The following is a 13,480-nucleotide window of genomic DNA, read 5'->3' as shown; positions in this document are numbered from 1 at the left end:
CCGCCGACTCCCCCTGCTGATGCACAGTCAAAGGTGAAATTCATTATGGTGCGATGGAATGAGTCAAGTTTTAAACAAGCGTGTGATGCAAAATTAGCTTCTAATGGGAACGTGGGAGGGGGGGGGGGGGGGGGTAATGTGGGGTGGGGGGCTCCATCTGAAACCGTTATTGACAACCAATTAGAAAGCAATTAGCTCCAAACATTTCATCATTGGAAACAGATGGGGCGGCAAGAAATGAGAGAGTTCACTGGCTCCCGACCCCCCCCAACCCCCCAACCCCTCCCTCCACTCGGTCTCACACACACACACGCACACACACACACTCGCACACACAGATGCATGTGTTTGGCTGCAAGCCGGCAGAGAAAATGGCCTTTTCCCCCGGACTGATCGGATCTGGACAGCTTCTCCTCGTAGACCCGGCGTACCGGCTCCAGATTGCAGGAGGACGCTTCCCCCCCCCCCCCCCCCACCCCCCACTCCACTGATTCAAGAGGAAGAAAAACCATCAATCTTTCCGAGGCGCGATCAGCTTTTAACATAGGATTGCAAGAGTGGAGGTTTTCAAATGATTTCGCCTCCGGCTTCAGCTCAGCACGTTCCAGGAGCAAAAAACAACACAGGAAGTGAATTCGCCGCGGACCGCTGTCAGACATTAATGCACGCTGTATGTTAAAATGACCTATACAGTCAATGTGTCCTGTTCTCTCACCGTTACCGCCCGTTCTCCTCCCTCGACTCCAAACACCGTGTAAAACACACACGTGGACTATTGTGTTTTTTCCTCAAATATTTGCGTAAGGTGTCAGATACTCAGGAGCCGTATCAGATTCTGCACCTGGACGGTGTCCAGACGGCGGAAAGCGCCCAGATCATGTTGTGTACACACACACACACACACACACACACACACACGGTACACATGTTGGAAACACGAAGGTGTAACGCGAGGAGATGAAAGACGTTGTTTGAAAGCTGTATATTAAAAGCTTTTTTTGTGTTTGGAGACTTTGCAGATGTAGTGACACCAATGACTTGATGTCAATTAAATTCAGCTTAGTTGAGTTTTGATCAAAGAAAACATTGTGCTAATATAATTGCTTCCAAATTTGCTCATTTGCAAATCCATAGAAGTTGTCCGTACAGTAGAGGGCTGTGGTTGACATTTTTCTATGTTAGCGTATATATATCGAAGTTTATTGAAGGATGGCCCCTTGAGATGAACCATCTCGTTTTCAAGGGGGTCCAACATAAAGTTAAAAAATACAACAACTTGTGTGCCGTTCAAGTTGTTAAGTCGTGAGAACATGGCCGCTATGTTGTACGGCGTCTATGGGCCACAGAGGCTAAGAGTTGAGCAAGCTAGCAGTCGGGCGACGTAGCGCTGTAAATGCAAAGGCATCATGAATGAGCCAACCCTTTTCCTCAGACATATTATATTTATTAAATATTAACATATCGTCCTCAAGACCAGCATGTTAGCATGGTTATTTTTTAGCGTGACCGCATGCTGCCCTCAAGAAGTGCAGCATCGCAAAGCTGCTAGCATAGCACACACTTAAGAATAATGGCTACTGTACATTTAATTTAGCCGCTTCAGCTTCTTTGCGCTCGTGTTTTGTGCTGACTCATCGTGTCACATGGTCACAGATGGGGCGACCGTTAGCGTTATCTGTGCCTTTCCTCCTCGGACAAATCAATATGTCTGCCGTGACAAAGGCCCATTGTGAGCTGTATTTTGACAGCCGTTAAAGGCCGTGTCATGTTTGCAGCGATGGCGCTCGTCCAGACTGTTGGAGGAGTCGAATGTCTTCTTTCTTTTTCTTCTTCCCGCTGAGCCGTAACACAGTAGTAGTAATGAGGGTAATGGACTGAGGTGTTTGAAAGAAAGAAGGAGGAAAGAAAAAGGAGTTATTCAGGAGTTTCGGGAGCAGTTTTTTTTTTTTAGCTCTCCGGGGTTGTCAAGGTAACAGCTGGCTCTCATTAAACCGAGACCTGCGGAGCTGAACCCCAAAAACGTCAAGGTCAGACCCAAAAAGTATTACAATGGCCGGTGTGAAAATGTGATACGGCAAATCCAAACAAGTCGAAATCTGTGGACCGAAAAAAGCGATTAGACGTCATCTGACACGCTAACTGTTGTAGCAAGAGTTAGCGTCCCCGTGTGTGTGTGTGTGTGTGTGTGTGTGTGTGTGTGTGTGTGTGTGTGTGTGTGTGTGTGTGTGTGTGTGTGTGTGTGTGTGTGTGTGTGTGTGTGTGTGTGTGTGTGTGTGTGTGTGTGTGTGTGTGTGTGTGTGTGTGTGTGTGTGTGTGTGTGTGTGTGTGAGTGTGTGTGAGCATGTCGCGGGAGCACTAATGACCCTCTCATTTGTGCCGTCTTTGGAAATGTTTGGGTTTGTAATATCTGAGAAACGCCGCCGCCGCCGCCGCCGCCGCCACGCAACGGAGAACTGTAGACTCATTCATGAGTTTCTCAACCAGCGGAGTCAGTTCAAATATGCATTCATGCACGCGAGTGTGTGTGCGTGTGTGTTTGCCTAATCGTACTTGTTTTTTTGAACACACACCATTTAATCTCCACTGAGCGTTTAATGTGCACAGAATTCCTGATTTTTTTTTCCCCCTCTATTGTTACACAGAATAAATGAAGTGGTAGAAGCTTTACAGATGTGATTTTTGTGTTATCTGATGGTGAAATAGTTCAAGTAGTCTGAATAACAAGGGCCTCATTCTTCTTGTCCAGATGAATCACTGCAGACGCAAAATAAGATTTGTCCATTCTTTCCAAATCCCCAAATATTGATTACGGTCAAATGTGTCTTTTCTTTTGAAGATTCTCTGTCATCTGGTGACGATGAAGACTACGACGAAGATCCAGAAGATGCAGGTAATGGAAATGGTGAATTCTTAATTATTCTTTTTTCAACCACACCCACACAAATGAAACAATGTCATTTGGTGTCAATCTCCACAATCATATTTTGCGTTGATTGCAAAAATATACATTTGAATATAAATATACATAGTGCAATCACTAGACCACAGACCAAACAGGAAGTGAATTTTCGATTCACGTCATTCGCGCAATTAACGTGAGTGAATTTGCTAACCGGCAAATATTTGCCCACATTTTTAATTTTCCTCAACTTGGTTATTGCGAAGATTTCTGACTGCCTGATACTTATTACGTCTCAACATCTCTGAGTCACTTTAGAAATTCTGCTGTTGCCAGCCATGGGTTATTAGCAATACTCGATGAAGCGCACCCCAGTGTTACATTTCACCAGTCGTGATAGAACACGGTCTGTCTGTCGGAGCCCCGACGACTTTGTAGAGAGTTGATTTTACAAGCAACGGTGCGGCCACCTTTTGGATTTATGCAGCTGATATCTGGTAATTTGAATGAAACGGCTCTCCTAAACACACACGTCTTTCCTGTGCTCACATTGAAGCGTCCCCCGTAGAGCCCTAAACCAAGCGGCGCCGTCGCACAGATCCAAAAAGCCGGCGCTTAGCTTCCCCCCGGCGCTCCTCCGTCGCGATGCGCGAGCTGTTCAGGGAGTTCAGGTGCGGGTGAACGGAGGACGGTGAGAGGGGGGGGGGGGGGGTTCAGTCAGAGACAGACGAAGGAAAATGATTGACATGAAATGATGGAAGTACAGTGAAAGACGAAGAGGCGTCGGGATAGAAGTGAAGTCAAGTAGAAAGCAAGACATTGAAACCTACTGTATAATCATTTGAATACTATGACCTTTAACTCGTTCAAGGAGCAAAGACTCAACTTCTTGTCAGTGGACTGCAAACTGAAGACATGTGTCAAACGGCGCGTGAGACCTTGAACTGAATCCTCATCCACCTTAAACGATCGAGAAATCTGGTCTCGGATGTGAAATGTGGAAATGTTTTTTTCGGTGACAATGCGTCAAAGCCTCTTTTGTCAAAAGTCAATCACAAAGCTCCACAACCCAAATCTTCACACAATGGCCGCCACCGATGTTTCGCCCAACCGGTTTCCATCCAGCTCCAGTCATTGCATTGCAAGCGAAAGAAATTCGAAAAATCACAAAGATTTCCTCATCTAAAAAGAAAATTGGGATGGAAAGTGGCATTTCTCAACGACAAAGGAAACAGAAAAGCAACAAGCCCCGAATCAAAAGCATAGATTCAAAATATACATACGAGTGCTGCATATCAAACCCCATTTCCCTCTTCACCATCCACACCAAAGCTGAAAAAGATCTTTTAATGTAGACATCACATTAAATATCAGGTTCTGATGTTCCTCCCTGTCTCACGTCGAGGCGTCCATCACTGTTACGAGCCCGGAAAGAAATCTATATTGTAACTTGGCGGTCGTCCCTGGCGACGCACACACGAGCAAAAGGAAGCTTTGACAACAGGCTGTCAAGACTTGATCACAAGTCAAGTAGTCGCCTCATAACAGCCTCATTTGATCAATCTCGCCTCTCTGATCTCTGGATCAGGAGTCTGTCGACGTGGCTCGTCGTGGTGACGTCACTTTCCACATTTAATCCCTTTATTCTGCTCACTTGAAGAGAGTGCAACATTTAGTTCTTTCCTTTTTCGCCATCTGCCTCGTCTCACGCCGACGCTCCCGCATCCTGGAGAGGGATTACAGGAAGAAAGCGGCGGGAAAGGCTTCCCGTTGTCACCCGCGACCTACCAAACCCCAACGAGTGGTGAAATGCGCGGCTTCACAGGTTCGCCACGAGTGCTTTTCCTAGACAGGCCTGACGTGGCGGCTGCTCATCCCGCAGACGTCCTGAACGCCAGAAAGTAGCCTCGGACTGCCAGACTTAATCTCTGGAGGTAAGTCTACCCCATGACATACGAGGCTCCCATTTCCCGGCCAAAAAGGAGAAGGATTAGCCCCGAGAACATTCCCCCCCCCCCCCTTATCTCTGCTTAATGTTCACTAAGCCACCCGCTAATTAGCCGGGCTGCAGCGGAATGGAGCCATGTGACGAGCCAACACAGCCAGAGCGCAGGAGAGAGAGTCCCCGTCGGCGAGAGTCGGGCGACCAATGAGGGAGGGCGATTGACCTTTGTCCCCGAACGCGATCGCCGTCCGAAGGAAATCATGACGGGAACTACTAATGATTTGAATTCCGAGTGGCGACGCAGGTCTCGCGGAGGCCGGGAGCCGGCGACACTCGAGAAGAGACGCGCCGCCGTCCGCCACTGTTGATGACGTGCTTGGAAGTCGGTGCAAGTGCTCCTGGGAAATCAGAGACGTATGCCGCGAGGTATGCATGAGACGTAATGACGGGGCTACATGTCGGCTCTGGCCCCCCGCGGAAAAGCCAAACGGCTCTGACGGGTTGAACGAATTCTGAACCGGCACAGGCACGAGGCTCGCTCTGGCGGAGGAGGGATTTTAAATCTCGCTGCGTCTACGCCGAGCGAGCAGGTGAAGGCTTTATAGTGAATGGACTTGGTCCTTCAAAGCCCAAAAAAGAATTAACGTGTGGCCTTTCGATTCTGAAGGGCGGCACAAGACCCGAAATGAAAAAGGGAAATTGATAATTGCTAATGACATCAGCAAACAAATAGGATGCCCCATGAAACAAAGGAAAGCCACGTCAATATGAACCTGAATACAAATCGAACGTTCCGATATATAACTGCACATAATGATGAATAGATCTGAGGAAGGGTCATCATCACCATTCAGTCCTTATTTACCAACGACATCAACTACAAATGTCTTATTATTTGTCGCTTTCGTTCATTTCTACTACGATATTTAAGATGAAAAGAAAAAAAAGTGTGAACTGAAATATTGAATGAATATTCTTCAATCAAGGAAGGTGAAGGTCTTGTAGGTAATTATATTATTTTTTTGCATTTGGAAAGAGATGGAGACAAATACTTTTCAATATTACGACTAAATAGAGGAGTAAAGAAAGTATCTGTTTATATGCAATACATTTGATAGTGTGCAATGAATTCCTCACGTGTTAATCCGCAAAAATGTATTTTACCTGTCCACTTGGACGTCGCGTAATGTGTTCTACGAAAAGGCTGACGCCCGCTACTACGATACGCTCCCCTACAGTGTCAAGAGCGAAACCGATCAACCGCGTTGGAGGTTTGACAGAGGAGCGAGTAAGAGGTCAGAGGTCAAACCGTGATCCGCCCCCAGCGTTTGATTTAAAGTGACCACTTTCTTCAGTGTGGAAAGTGGTGTACTGTGTGAAAGGGTAGAGTGCGTGTGTGCGTGTGTGTGTGTGTGAGAGTGAGAGTGTGTGTGTGCGTGTGTGTGTCCAAGGGGAGGAATGTTAACAGAGCCTAATCTGTGCTGTGCTCCCGAGCTAGGCAGCCTCCTTGTTTACCCTGGCAGGAGAGCAGAGGGCCACGCCGCTCCGCTCCGCGACCGCCGTCCCTCCGACTCTTGTTTGCCCGGCGTCCCCGCAGGGCCTTCAAAGAAACCCAGTGTAATCTGTACTGAAATCTGCCTATGTGCTCGCAGGCGTCGGCGAGGGCAAATTATACAATTACACAATTAGACCACCCCCCTCCTCCTCCTCCTCCTCTTCCTCATCCCCCCCCCCCCCCCCCCCGATCGGTGTCCGGGCACTGGAGGCCCTTGTGCCGCGGCGACCGGCAGCGCAGCGTGTCCTGCTCCAGCTAATTGCTGCTGCGCTGAAGTCGGGGCTGATGGAGAGACACGGTCACGCTCCTCCGACCGAGAGCAACAGCAGGAAGTCGGAGGGAAAGTTAACAGACTGCTGCAGGGTGTGTGTGTGTGTGTGTGTGTGTGTGTGTGTGTGTGTGTGTGTGTGTGCGTGTGCGTGCGTGCGAGACACCGCACGGTCCTGTAAACCTGTTCTTATAATAATAGACGGATTCTGAAAAGTTAAATCTGCGTCGAGACGCATATGATGACAGTCAAGAACAAAAGAGGAAGAAGGAAAAGAAAGAAGGAAGGAAACAAAAGCCCCGTTGTGCGAGGAAATAAATTGTTCCTGGAGCCGTGCCAAAAACGAATCATTTCTTCTTTTCTTTTTTTATTGGGCCCACGACCAAACGTTCCACCAAAATTTCCTAGAAATTTGTTTCTATATTGAGACTCGCTGCTCTTCTACCAATCAGACGAAGACAGAGCGGAGACGTCGCTGCCTCGTAACAGAGACCACAGAGCGCTGAAGGCCGAAAGGGAGTGGAAGCAAGAGAATCAAACGGCAGCGGATGTCGTTGAAGGCGCAGACCCTGAAATGCTCTTCACATCCTCACTTTTGGATTTGCTGTCCAATCATCGTCCGGAATCTTAAAAACTTGGCAGCTTTAATATCACACATATTCCCAGAAAGCATGAGAATGCGTGTGCGTGTGTGTTTGGGGGCATGACAGCGTAACTCCTGACCTCAGTTATCGAAAAGGCAAACCAAACAAACAGCAGAGCGGGAGATACGCTGGAGTATTTTTAGGAGACACCCCCCCCCCCCCCCCTCGGTTGACCTCTGCAGCCGACAGGTGGACACGCATGACTCTGTAACCGCAGAGCGGAGGGAACATGTTACAGTAAACCATCTTCCACTGTAGTAACAGGGTGAGGGTTATCTGCTGACTCCCTGTGGAGGATCAGACACACACACACACACACACACACGTACACGTACACCCCCCATCCCCCAAATCCCACTCCCCCTCCCTGCTAAAGGAAATACCATCCAGCCAATTAGACATGGGACGACATTCCTGTGTTTGCTGAGCGTACACGCTGAAATCAAATATCGATATCGGCCGCTGTTGCTAGGCGCCGCCAGTTCTCGTTCTCTCCGGACGGAAAGTGCTCGTATCAGCTTCCGAACGTATGAACGCACAAGAGACAACGAGATCACATTGTCACACTTCGGAACCACTGGATGGAAAAAACGTGTGGTCGAGTAATATTTGATTACAACAACCGACCATAACACAATTATCAAATGACTCTCTTATATTAAGTTGTTGGTCTTAATTCAATTGAATTTGATTTGTGTAGCGCCAAATCACGAGATGCATTATATCAAGGCACTTTCCGTAGTGATGTCGAGACCTGATATGCATTTGAACAGCATCAGAAATTATGTTTTGCATATATTCAGTGTGCAGCTCTAACTATTTCACGTTCCTGTTAATTATGTTTAACTTTGATTGTAGTTTTCTTTCTCTGCACTTGTATCCAATTCGGTTCATATTTGTCTGCTCCTTTAAAAATTATCTATATATATATATATATATATAATTAGCTTTAACTATATTCATATTCCAAAACAGGGGGAGCTCCTTCTTGAGAACAAAGTCTGCAACAGGACAGGATTAGAGCTCCACCTAACGATTATTTTCACAATCGATTAACCTGTCGATTATTTTCTCGATTCATCGATTAGATGTTCGTTCCATGAAATGACGTGAAATGATGAAAAATTTGTGACCGTGTTTCCTCCAAACACACCAGACGATGTTTTGTTCCGTCCACACACCAACGATATTCAGTTCACTGTCGCAGAGGAGCAAAGAAACCAGGAAATACTCACTTTTTTTTTCATTAAAAATAGTTTAGTAATCGATTACTAACCGATGAGCGGTTGCAGCTCTAGACAGGATACATGTCTTCCTGTCACACAACGTGCTGTAAGCTTAAGCAGCTATTTCCAATTTTCCTCGAGCAGCCTGAAAATAAACCTAGCGCCACTTAAAGACTCGTCTTTGCCAGAACATTTTCTAAAAGTAAGACACGACGGGCCGGCCCGACCCGACCCGACCCGGCCCGACCCGGCCCGACCCGGCCCGGCCCGACCCGACCCGGCCCGACCCGACCCGACCCAGTCTGCGTTACTTGACAGGTGATCCTGCGCAGGAACAGAGAAGTTAATCGCTCGGCGGAGACCAGCGCATGCCGAAACCCCCGCAGGCGTCTATTCTGGGTTGGAAAACGTCAGAGTGGTTTGAAAAGGAATCGCCGGCAGGAGGATGAGGAGGACCACACATCGGGAGAGAGAGACTGTTTAAAACTCCCTCTGCGTGTTTTTGTTTGACCGAGTGTGTGTGTGTGTGTGTGTGTGTGTGTGTGTGTGTGTGTGTGTGTGTGTGTGTGTGTGTGTGTGTGTGTGTGTGTGTGTGTGTGTGTGTGTGTGTGTGTGTGTGTGTGTGTGTGTGTGGGCGGGCGGGCGTGCCAAGAAAACAATGTGTGCAGACTCCTCGGAGAGTTGTCTCACGCTGAGCACAGCGTCGCCCCGAATACGCCGACGCAGAGAGAACTGATGATATCTAACAGATATTTCCCCTTGTAAGGTGTGTGTGTGTGTGTGTGTGTGTGTGCGTGCTTGTGCGTGTGTGTGTGTGTGTAAGGTTGCATGTGGAGAGTGTTTGTCTTTGCAAGCTGGGGAGTCTCTAACTCAAGCAGGGAGCAGTGTTCAACTGCTCTATTAGAGTTTCTTAACACACACACACACACACACACATACTGTTCATATACGTTCACACACGCACACACACAGTTCGTTCAATAGAAGCGAACTGTTTGTTTGCTTTCTAAGACGACACGTCTGCGTCTTTCATCGCGGAATCTCTCTCGCTCTCTGGTTGTAATTACTGTGTGAAGCCGAAGCCAAAGTGTCGTGACGGGAGCCAAGGAAACGTTTGTGTGTCAGAAATATATCGGCGCTCCGCAGGGCATTACGATGAACGCACACACACACACACACACACACACAAACGGTAGTTCAGCGGTGATCACACAAAGGTACTCCGAGAGACATTTGACGTCTCACCTTAGTTGTCCTGATGAGATACACTCCACCCATGTGTTGCCTCAGGGGGAACACACACACACACACACACAGACACACACACACACACACACACACACACACAAGCCCTGATATTGAGATGGTAATCAGCTCCCCTCGCTCCTCCTGCGTTCGGAGGGTAAAAGAGACGTCTGATGACCGGTCAACCACCTCCCTCGGCTTTTGTCCCGTGAAACACACACACACACACACACACACACACACACACACACACACACACACACAGAACCTACACAGAGGGCGAGTGAGCCACGCATCGCCGCTCTCACCCTCCACACCCACACCGCAGGAACAACAGGCCCCCCCCGACTCGCTGCCTCTCCCTTTGTTCCTCGTCGTCTTCTTCAATACAACTCAATAAATCGCCCTGACGGCTTTTTCACAAACCCCCTTCGGGATGCGACGAGCCAAATGAACTCTCGCTTTGTAGGCGAAGGGGCAGAAGAAGAAGAAGACGATAGGTGCGTTTTGTTAATGGTCCTCGCGACGCTCCGCGCTCACTGGGTTTCTTTTTGTGTTCTTTCAGCGACCGTCAAACTGTGTTTCACACCGTCAGGGCTTCTTGAACTTTACTGTATCTCTATTGGACAGCGGGGCGGACGTGGAATCTAAAGGGGGTTTGGTCCTGATCGTAGCAAGTAAACATCCTTCAAACTATGTTACGTATTTGAATGTCATCATTAAAGGTATAACAGTATACTTGTCGGTATACCGTTGTTCGTCTGATCGAAGGCCTCCAGTGAAGATTCACATCTGTCCTGCCAAAGTACATAAATCATCCAATGTGGACCAACATCTGAAGACGGGGGGGCAGAGAGGAGTCCCATCTGTGCCATCTTTCAGCAATTACAAAAACATGTAACGATAAATTCCTGGAGGGTCCTACCCAACGAAAGAAAAAAAAGAGTCTATGATCTAAACACACTCCAGGAAATGGAAAAGTTGAGTACAAATCTTTCTGGATAAGAAAGTGGCACATCTTGGCCGAGCGAGCCAGACCTCAAATGTCGTCCTGAGACATGATTCACTCGAGGCCTGACCGCCCTTAAAGACTTGAAAGCAGCAGCTGGATACAAACGTCAGAGCTTGAAGACTTGTATCATGCTTTCAAAGACCTGGACTCTCCCCAATAGACTTGAACTGGAGACTCTGACGGGCTTAAGACCTGACTTGGGCTTGAGTCTTAAATTTCGTCACACTTGAGACTCAGGTTGACTCAAAACTTGACTTGTGACTAGTTTTAAATGACTCTAAGATTAAGACGTGAGATCGAGTTTTGCTTAATAATTGAGTCTCAAAAGACTTGTGTCTTCCTCTGACTGACTCAAGACTTGACTTGTACTGATGTAGAATCTGTTGATATGTGACCTGAGACCTTCGATGAAGACTTGGGGCTGGGCTTGAGCATTCTCTCGAATTACGTGAGACCTGACTTGAACTCATCTTGAGCGACTTGATATCTGACAGGCGTCTCCAGACTCAACTTGAGGTTCATCGCAAGGGGCTCGGGGCTCGACTGGTCTCAAATGATTCGAGATATGCTCTTGTCTTGTGTTACTGTATTTACGATTTCAGCCTATGATTTGACCCTAATTAGAAATCGTGACTCGGACTTGGTTCCCCCCGTGACTGACACACAACACCCTGTTTTGTGTTTCTCCAACAGAAGCTCCTTATTGGACCAGGCCCGACCGGATGGACAAGAAGCTTCTGGCCGTTCCCGCCGCCAACACCGTCAAGTTCCGCTGTGCCGCCGCCGGCAACCCGACGCCGACCATCCACTGGCTGAAGAACGGCAAAGAGTTCAAGGGCGAGCAGAGGATGGGAGGCATCAAGGTGAGAGAGCTCCTAACGTGTTCGTACCGAAAGGTTAGAGGAGCGACGCGAGGTTGGGATTTACGGATTGGTATCTTCATCCTAGAGCCCTCGAAATCTTGGAGGAGGTCACGTTCTGTCCTACTTGAGCATCTTCCAAAAGTTGCTTTATGCCAAGGCATCTAGTGGAGCTGGTGTGTCCATGAGGAGATCAGGATGATTGTTGCGATGGTCTCTGGTGTGATATTCTATAGCTGGTGTGAAGCAGCAGGGCTGTAAGGGAACTCGGCTTATAGAGGAATCTTCTCATGGGGAATAAAGGCCAGTGAACGCGTCCTCAGGCCTCCCGGCGGCATTCAGGACCAGGTCCTACCCTTTAGCACCGGAATATATAGATATATATTCAGAGGTTCTAACTGCCGTGCTGAAATCACAGTGGCACCAACAGATACATGCGTGCTCGCGTGATAGCTCGCCGTCGAGAGCAACGCAGCGCAGCAAGAAACAGCTGCCGTGCTCAGCTTTGTCATGGTGTTCACTCTAAACACTGGGGCTCTGGTGGGGAATGGCTCCGCTTAGAGTAATGGGGGGGGGGGGGGCTTGGTTTACGTTTGTTGTTCGCTCGAGAGCCCCCGAGCCGCAGGATTAAACGGCGAACTCGGCCGCGCTGAGAGCATCGGAATTCAAACAGTCAGAAAGTGTTTTGATTGGAAATAAACTTAAGACACAATGACATGAAAGAAAAAATCTAAAATTATGTCCAGAGATTCTTCCAGGGTCACTGTCTGTTGGATCTTTTATACGCTCTCTCTCTCTCTCCATCCTCCATCTCTCGGCCTTGATAAAGTGACAATGAATCAAAAATATAAAAAAGTTTAAGATGACATATTGTTTTCGGTGAAGTTAACTTGTTAATTTGTTACTTAAAAATGTGCTGCTTTACAAATTATTCTCAGTTTAGCGTAAATTTTTTGGCCGGTGTATGTTTTTCAACAACTTTCACACTTTGATGTATTTTTTGTTTTTATTTTATTTTTAGAGTAATGACATTATCAATATATATGTACATATACACACCGCGGAATTTCATTTGAGCAGACGTACTCTGGTTTACACACTCAGCACTGCTAATTCTATTAAAGCTCAAGGCCAATGTGGGGCTGAGATGGAGAGATTTTTTGTTCTGTTTCCATAAACGTCTCTTTCAATTTTGAAGGGTTTCCTTTTTTTCCCCTGCAACAAACTCCTCCCTCCCTGGTCTGAAAGCAAAAACTCTGCTGTACACTTTTGCTGCATTGCCGCTCGGCCTTTGCAGCTGCCACTGCAAACCTCGACTGACAATGAAATGCCGAAATCCTTTGGCGGAGCAGTAGCACAAGCAAAGAGGAACAAATTAGTCCGAAAGCTTCTAGTCACACCAAACCATTTGTTGAGTTTACTGAACTTCATTGCTTTGATTCATCTCAATCAAAATGGTGTAAATACGGTATCTGAATGTCACCAAGCAATCGAGGAGGCTCTTTAAGTGTCTTTGCTCTAATGTGATGAATTTCAACGTGGAGTGAACTCGCGTCACGTCGGCAGCGAGGCAGCGGGAGGCACTCTCCCCCCTCCCAGTGGAGGTCTGGCATTTAAAGGGTTAAATGTAATGAGATCCCGCAGCTATTAACAGTTTACAGAGATCTCCAACATCTGCTCCCAGCAGACCCAACAGCAGTTGTCTCCCTCCCTCCATCCCCACTCGCACTCTCTCTCTCCCCCTCCCACACACACACACACACACACACACACACACACACACACACACACACACACACCTGTCACCAGGCCTCAGGACGCTCCAG

General features: G+C 47.7%; 1 protein-coding gene across 9 annotated transcripts in view; it reads left to right on the top strand.

Moving 5' to 3' along the window:
- fgfr3 (fibroblast growth factor receptor 3) overlaps positions 1–13,480 on the top strand; it is an 81,448-nt gene that overhangs the window by 40,995 nt on the left and 26,973 nt on the right. For 7 of the 9 annotated variants that reach the window (XM_035610364.2, XM_035610365.2, XM_035610363.2 and 4 more), the window contains exons 4-5: positions 2,837–2,902; positions 11,488–11,657. In XM_035610364.2, the coding sequence (XP_035466257.1) occupies positions 2,837–2,902; positions 11,488–11,657 (236 nt within the window). The remainder of the gene's footprint in view (positions 1–2,836; positions 2,903–11,487; positions 11,658–13,480) is intronic. The other 2 variants (XM_035610368.2, XM_035610366.2) reach the window with 1 other exon arrangement.

This window comes from Scophthalmus maximus, chromosome 15 (assembly GCF_022379125.1).
Source record: "Scophthalmus maximus strain ysfricsl-2021 chromosome 15, ASM2237912v1, whole genome shotgun sequence".
NCBI lineage: Eukaryota > Metazoa > Chordata > Actinopteri > Pleuronectiformes > Scophthalmidae > Scophthalmus > Scophthalmus maximus.
Note: the sequence above shows the minus strand (reverse complement) of the source record. Positions and strands in the feature narration are given on the sequence as shown.